Source organism: Orycteropus afer, unplaced genomic scaffold, assembly GCF_000298275.1.
Source record: "Orycteropus afer afer isolate SDZICR_OR568_19922 unplaced genomic scaffold, OryAfe1.0 scaffold00193, whole genome shotgun sequence".
Lineage (NCBI taxonomy): Eukaryota > Metazoa > Chordata > Mammalia > Tubulidentata > Orycteropodidae > Orycteropus > Orycteropus afer.
The window spans coordinates 3586708-3595329 of NW_006921780.1; the positions used below are offsets into that span (position 1 = coordinate 3586708).

Here is an 8622-nt window from a genome sequence, read left to right on the forward strand (position 1 = left end):
AGATTAGAAAACCTGGTTTCTCCCCTGTGCTTAGAATATGAAAAAGAATAGCACTTCTAGTCTCTGGCATTATTTAGAGAAAACATTGCATTTGACGAAATTATGTACTGTGGTACATTTGTGAGTGCACACACTTTACATTGGGCTAAATACCTCCTGAAATAAATGGTTCAATGTGTTAAGAAACATTTCTGCTCACAGCTCTGCATAGGGCATCCTTGACCTCCTTGTTCCTCAGGCTGTAAATGACAGGGTTCAGCAGGGGAGTGATGATGATGTAAGTCACAGAAAGAAGAAGATCTTTGTCTACAGAATTTTCTGACTTGGGCTTGAGGTAGGCAATGGAGGCACAGCCATAGTGGACAATGACCACAGTGAGGTGTGAGGCACAGGTAGTAAAAGTCTTCTTCCTACCCTCTGCTGAGGCAATCATAAGGATGGAGGAAATAATTAGAACATAGGAGATGAAGTTCAGGCACACGGTCACAAAAATCACAAATGAACTTACACCATAAGTGATTATCTCATTGATAGTGGTATCAATGCAAGAAAGTTTCATGACAGAGTAAATGTCACAGAAAAAGTGTTCCATGACTGTGCCACAGAAAGGTAAATTGAACATGGCTGTCACTTGGAGAATCGCCATAGCCAGACCAGTGCCAAAAGAGCCACATACCAACTGAGCACACATTCCTTTGCTCATGATAACTGTGTACCTCAGGGGCTTGCAAATGGCCACAAAGCGTTCATAGGCCATTGCTGCGAGCAGGAAGCAATTGTTTGTGGCCAAAGTGACAAAAAAGAACATCTGGGTTGCACAACCTCCCAGGGAGATGGGCTGTTTATGAAAAATGAGACTGGAAAGCATTCGTGGGATAATGATCAGTGTGTACACAGTCTCTGAACTGGCTAGCGTGCTCAGGTAGAAGTACATGGGAGTGTGGAGATGATGCTCAATGTAAATAATTGTCACAATGATGATGTTACTAGCCAGGGTTAAAATATAGATGATTAGAAAAATGACAAACAGGATGATCCGATGTTTTCCTAAGCTAGAGAATCCGAAGAAGATGAATTCTGTCACTTCTGTGAAGTTATTTCGCTGCATTCTGCTAAATCAGAGTCTGCAAGCAATAAAGACAGTCATCAAGAACAAAATTCACATCACCTATCAGACTTTACAATAAGGGACAGAGAACCAATAGAGGGAAACTAATTCCCTTTTTGGCCAGCAAGCTCATGCTAAGGGCCCTTCAAATGAAGAGAGAAAACTCCTTGTGCCTTCTTGGGGCTGACATATGTGAACATTATCACTGTGGAGCAAACTATCTCCTGTGCAGAAAACAGGATTAGCAGATGCTCACCTCTAACACTTATGATGATTTTAGTGAGGGGAAGAGAGCAGCAAAAAGGACATGCCCTATGACCCAATCCACTGCTTAAAGCAAATTCTTAACAAAGATAAATGCTAGTAAAACCAAACCAAAACCAAACCCACTGTTATCGAGTCAATTCTGACTCAGCAATCCCCATTGGATTTCCACTGATGTACATATTTACTGAGGTAGATTGCCCCATCTTTGTCCTGTGGAGCAGCTGATGGGTTTGAACCACTGACTTTTCTGTTAGCAGCCAAATGCCTTACCCACTACACCACCAGAGCTCTTTAAATGCTAGTAAAACCAAAAAACTTCATTGCTATGGAGTCGATTCTGACTCATAACAACACCCATTGGGTTTCCAGAGCTGTAAATCTTTACAGAAGTAAGCTGCCTCATCTTTCTTCCACAGGTACATTGGTAGGTTTGAACCACCGGCATTTGGTTAGCAGCCAAGTGCCTTAAACATTAAGGAAACCATAAAGATGAGACTTGAAAAAAAATTACGTGTGTGTGTGTATATATGTGTGTGTGTGTGTATATATATATATATATATATATATAATCACTATAAAGTATTCAAGGAAGACAAATTTTGAGCTATGGTCGTTGGGTTTGGTAACAAGATCACAGAGGACATTCTCCACTGTTCCAGTTGACTTTTGAATCTAGAGTCTGCTTTCAGACACTTAAATCAGAACAACTTTCACTATGACCACTCCATTCAAAAACCACCAATGCCTTTTTTGCTGCTGTTGTTAGTCCTTTTGAAAAGTGAAATCTGGAAAACAGAACTGTCATTGAGATAACATTGTTTAGTTTCCACTGTATCAGAAAAGTTACGACAATTTGAGGTATGAGCAAGGGAATGTATGTGCCAGAGTTGAGGGAGGAGGAGGAAGAAGTCCTCCAGCTGCTTGAGCCTAATTGGCTATCTATTTTTAAAAATCTGGTGAGCACTGACTTTGATATAATTACGGGAAGCAGAGCATACTAGTCCCTTTTGTCAATAAATGAAAATACAAAGCCTGTGTGGAAAGCATACAGCTGATCCTGTGATTCTTTGTAATGACCATCTCATTGTTCTCCTCTTTCCATTTTCAGAATTACTGAACTAGACTCTTTTCCTCTCCCACCTTCCATAATCCCCTGTAAAATGGTTCCTACCATGCTCAAGCCCATGAAACTGTTCTCTCAAGTATTACCAAATAAGTCTTCATTGCTAAAGCTGTCAGCCTTTGCTTTTCCCTCACTTTTTCATCCTTCTCTGTCTGCTTCATTTGACATTCTGATCCCTGGCTTCAGGATACATTCTTTGACCTTGGCTTACATGGTATCACACTATTTTTCTCTTCTCCTAGCACTCACTTAGTTGCCTTTCATAAATCTGCTCATGCCACCTATACTATAATTTGGGTGCTGTTCTCTACTCAACCCTGGCCATTGTTTTTTTTTTTTTTTTTCTCTCTCCATACTCTGCTTTTCAATTTTTTATGTTGATTGCTCTCTAAACTCCATTTCTTTTACCAATATCTTTTCCAAGTCTCCAACTCTTACCGGAATTTTCTAATTTTGGGTCTAGCGATCACAATAAATTTTATGTTTTTGAAAGCAAATTAAATACTTACCCTTCCTATTTTTTGGTAAAACTCTTCAGCTCAACTTTTCTGTCTTCCTCTATTGCCCCATTATTCCAGTCCTTTGGGGTCAACATTTTGGAGCCAAACCTACTTTGACATCAGTCAGTGGAATTTTTTCTTAAACTATATCTCATTTCTGTCCCAGTTTCTGTATTCACAATGTCCTACTTAAAAATTTAGATTAACAAATCCTCTATCCAGGTTAATCAAACACATTCCATTCTAAAATTTCTATGGAAATTCAAAGAATCAAAAACAGCCAAACAATTTTGAGAAAGAAGTACAAAGTTAAAGAATTTAAACTACTGCAACTTAGGAATACAGTAACCAAGGCATGGTATAGTATTGGTATAAGGAGTGAAAAATATATCAATAGAACAAAATGGAAAGTTCAAAAATAGAGCTTATACATATATGACTAATTGATTTTTAATAAATTTCTAAGGTATCTCTATGATAGCATTTTCATCAAATGTTATTGGAACAAGTACCAATACCCATAATGGGTGGGGGTGGGGGGGAGAATCCCAAGATTCAAACTTTATGACATACACAAAAAGACATGCAAAATAAATCAGAGACATAAATATGAAAACTAAAACTATAAATATTCTAGACAAAAGTATAAAAGAAAATCTTCATGACCTTTGAAGAAGCAAAGAGTTCTTTAGGTAAAAAGCAAAACCATAAATCACAAAGGAAAAATCACAAATTGAACTTTATCAAAATTAAAATCTTCTGCTTTTCAAAAGACATTAAAAAAATGAAAAGGCCAGCCACAGACTTGGAGGTAATATTCACTATACATACACTTAAATTAATATCCAGAATATATAAAGAATTCTTACAATTCAATAATAAAAAGACAAGTTTTAAAAATTGGAAAAACATTTGAACAAATATTTTAGAAGAAAAGATATACAAATAGTTAATAACCACATGAAAGGATGTTCAACATCACTAGTTATTGGAGAAATGTAAAATAAAAGCATAGTGAGATATCACTGCACACTCACATGAATATAAAATTAACAAGCCTGACAATACCCAATGTTGGCAAGGAAGTGAAGAATTGGGCCTCTTAGACATTGCTGGTGGAAATGTGAAAGTGTATAACCAATTTAGAGAAGTGCTTGGCAGTTTTTTAGGAAGTTAAACACATTTATCTCATGACTCAGAATTTTTTCCCTAGGTGTTTGTCCAAGAAAAATGAAAACATGTTCACACAGAGAAATGTACACAAATGTTTCTTGCAACTTTATTCCTAAAAGCCAAAAACTGGAAACAACCAATTGCCCTAATTGTGGTGTATTTATTCAATAGAATATTGCTAAGCAGTAATAGGAACAAATTACTAATACAAACAATATGTCTGAGTCTCAAAGGCATTATGCTGAATCAAGAAAGACAAAAGAGTATGTATAGTGTCATTCCATTTATATGAAACTCTAGAAAATACAAATCTAACTTATATGACAGAAAAAAAGATGAATTGTTGCTAAAATTGTTAGGGAGTTGACTAGAAAAAAACAAAACAAAACTCACTGCCATAGAGTCAATTCCAACTCATAGCAACCCCCTTTGGGTTTCCAAGGTGGTAAATAGGGGAGCTCTGGTAGCATAGTGGCTAAGACACTTGCCTGCTAACCAGACGGCTGGCGGTTCAAACCCACCAGCTACTCCTCGGAAGGAAGGTTGGGCAATCCTACTTCCGTAGTGATACTGCCTCGGAAACCCAAGGAGGGGTCACTATGAGTCGGGGCCGACTCGACGGCACACAACAACAACAACAAATCTTTTTTTACAGAAGATTGCCCGGTCTTTCTTCCGCAGACTGGCTATTGGGGTTGAACAACCAACTTTCTGGTTAGCAGTCAAATGCCTTAGGCACTATGCCACCAGAGCTCCTTGACTAGAAAAAAGTGCAATGAAAATTTTTGGACTGAAAGAAATGTCCTTGATTGTAGTGGAGGTTACACAGATGTATAAATTTGCCAAAATTCATCAAATGTGTACTTAAAATTGGTACCTCTAATGAGCTCTGGTAGCATAGTGCCTAAGGCACTTGACTGCTAACCAGAAGGCTGGCAGTTCAAACCCACCAGCCACTCCTCAGAAGGAAGATTGAGCAATCCTACTTCTGTAGTGATACTGCCTCGGAAACCCAAGGAGGGGTCGTTATGAGTTGGGGCTGACTCGACGGCAAATAACAACAAAAACAACATGGTATTATTTATATTGTATTTTATAGTATATTATATTATTTTAGTCATATTATAGTGTATGGTATGATCTCATATCATATTGTATTATAGTCTTTATAGTTGATTAAAATGGATTCTCGTTTGGCAATGAATAATATTTCTCCCCCCTCCCTTTTTTTAACTTTTTATTATGATTTGGGTAAAAGTTTACAGAGCAAATTGGTTGTTTTGTGATATTAATTGTTATCCCTACAATGTAACAATACTCTTCCCACTTCTTCTCTGTGATTACCATTTCCCTTTGTTCTTCTTTTCTATTCCTTCCTGCCTTCTGAGCTTTATCCCGTGCAAATGCTGTCCTTTTGATCTCTTATGGTTGATCATTCTAAAGAGTATGTACCTCCCTGGTGTTACTGTTCACCTCAAAGACCTATTTTTTGATTGAAAGTTGGGCCCCAGGGGTGAGTTCAGTACCAGGCCTAAAGGGGGACTAAGGGCCATGCTCTTGCAAATTCCATCAGTCTCTTATCAGACGAGTAAGCCTGCTCTTTTTCATTGTTTTGTGATTTGTTCCACATTTTTCTCACACTCTCTCCAAGATCTGCTATAATGATGATCCCTTTCAGAGTGGTTGGCAGTGGTAGTTAGACACCATCTAGTTCTGGTCTCAGGGTTGTGGAGGCTGAGGTTCATGTGGTCCACTAGTCCCATGGACTAACTGCTTCCATAAGTCTTTGATTTTCTTCACTTTTCTTTGCTCTGGATGAGGAGAGACTTAGACTCACCATTCTTTAGGGAGATTCCTTATGACATAAGACAAGGGAGTTGGCTGTTACTTGAGAAATCTGGAACCTGATCTGAAATCTGTCAATGTTAAAATCTGAGGTCTTGGTTAAATCACTTGTCTCTCGTCTCTATGGCTTCAAATGCAAAATGACAGGCTTGAATTGGATAGTGTTTGAGTTCTGATATACTGACCATATTTCACTTCTTTGATCTGGTAATGACTCCTCTGTTGGGCTGTTAAGACCTTACACTATCAGACCATTCTTACATAGACAATCAGTTTACATTGAAGCCAAGTCAACCTCCTCTGGAGTCCAGGATCATTCCAATACTTATTGTCAAATCTGTGCCTACATTTATAAATTTCTTCTTGCTTGCAATGTCCTCCACTCACTGCTGCCAATGCAGATTTCAAATATTTAGTTTCTATAAAAACATCCTCACCCCTTCCAAGATATCTTTTACATATAACTCCCAAATTAAGTTATATTTTCATTCTTAGCTTAAAGAGAAATTTTAAATTCATCAAAGTAAAAGAAATATTTTTCAATTTTTAAAACTGCTTCTTAGAATTATTTCAAGACTCAGCTCATTTCCTAGCACCCCCATGATATTCCCGCATATGACAAGCCACCACAGGATGGCATTCCATGTTATATGCTGGAGCTGGCTCATACCAGCTCACCAGAGCAGTTTATACACATCTCTTTCCAACTCCATGTTCACTGATGTTATATTGGTAGATTGAAGTCTGATATGGTGGAATATTTTCACCTCAGAAACCAGTAAACACTACAAATCGGTGTCTTTCTCCCTTAGACAATTGGTTGTTAATCGTTTACCAATGCACCACTGCCTTCATCCCTATACCATGTTCTCTTACATTGTTATCTGTTGCCTCCTATGTGTCAGTCTTATTTCCAAATTAAATTGTAATTCTTTGAGAAAATATATATGTCCAAACTTCTACATCTTCACACAACTCACTCATAGAAGCCCTAAGGAAGTACTAGATAATTTGTGGAGAGCTATGAAAAATCTAAAATTCCCATTATATTAGAATTTGGAGCTTAGATTGCTGAGTGGACAGAGCTAGCTACCCATAGAAGGAATGGGACCCAATGAGGGATGCATTGGTGTAGGACCCTGAGGTAAATTTCAGTCCTAATCATCTCAATCTTTCTTCACATTTTTCCACATGAAATAATATGACACTGGAAATCTAGAGCAGTCTTAGGAAAAGAATAAAAAGTTACATGGGAGAAGACAGAGTCTTTTCAACTAGTTTTAACTTCATGACAATGATGTTGTAACTTGGCAGGAACCCATTTCTGAATTCTCAATATAAATATCTATGGATGTCAGATCTTTTCTAGCTGATTTTGTCAACCCCTTGTTCCAGCTCCAGTACCTAAGACATCTCATTATAAACCAGAAGGTTGGCAGTTCAAACCCACCAGCTTCTTCCCAGAAGGAAGATGAGGTAATCTACTTCCATAAAAATTTACTACATTGGAAACCTAATGGAGGTTGCTATGAGTCAGAATCATCTGGATGACAGTGGGTTGGGTTGGTTTTTGTCCCTGCCAGCTAGAAATCTGTGTATTATCCATATTGAGGGATTAGAGAAAAACATAGTATTAACAAAGCACCCTATTCACCAACATTGCCACCACTACTGGTTCTTCTCTTTATCTTGTCATGGTAGAGATGTAAAAGTCATTAGCTCTGGAATATGATTGCCTGAATCAATTCCCAGCTCCACCACCTTCGTACATGTGTGGGTTTGAGCAACTTCTTTACTCTTGACACTCTTCATTCTCTACATTTATAAATAGACTAACAATAGCACCAACTTCACAGGATATTGTAAAGATTAAATGAGATAATCCTTTCAAAGTAATTAACACAGAGTACATGTTCAACTATTGATCTCTCTTAAAGTTATCCTTGGTACAATTCTGTAATAGAAAGATATGATCTGAGGGTTTTTTTTTTTTTTTTTTTAAGTCAACAAAAATTTTTAAACCATGTATAGGATAACAAAAGACAATACAGATAGAGAGAGAGAAAAAGATGGTTATCCCCTTAGGAAAATAAGAACACTGAAATAGATTAATAAAAAAGAGTTAATACAGCAAATGTTTTTTGTTTTTTTTTTTCTGTTGTTGTTGTTATGTGCTGTTGAGTCAGACCTGACTCATAGCCACCCCTCCTTGGGTTTCCGAGGCAGTATCACTACAGAAGTAGGTTGCCCAACCTTCCTTCCGAGGAGTAGTGGCTGGTGAGTTTGAATGCCAGCCTTCTGGTTAGCAGTCAAGTGCCTTAGGCACTATGCTACCAGAAATCATGGATATTACATGTCAAGTAAAAGAAAAGGAAGGGGAAAAGAGAAAAATTTGAAGATACAAGAAGAATTGCACTTGTAGGAAAAAAAGAAGCTGTTACAGAATTTATTAACACTTACAAGAAATTATATCTCTGTTATTTAAATATGTGCATAGAAAGTGAATCTGTGTGGGTGGACAGGCTGAATGATTAGGTATGTCTATGAAATGGGGAGTGTATCCAAGAACATATATAGGGTTGGCAGACAATGGTCCTATAAGTTTA

The 8622-nt window shown here is 37.5% G+C and overlaps 2 protein-coding genes across 2 annotated transcripts in view; one reads left to right on the top strand and one right to left on the bottom strand.

Moving 5' to 3' along the window:
- The window catches only part of LOC103202851 (putative olfactory receptor 10J6), a 189506-nt gene that overhangs the window by 112860 nt on the left and 68024 nt on the right, over nt 1–8622 (top strand). The gene's annotated exons all lie outside the window — the stretch shown is intronic.
- Nucleotides 179–1108, bottom strand: LOC103202759 (olfactory receptor 10J5). The gene has a single exon (XM_007947688.1). The coding sequence runs from the start codon at nt 1106–1108 to the stop codon at nt 179–181; it is 930 nt and encodes a 309-aa protein (XP_007945879.1).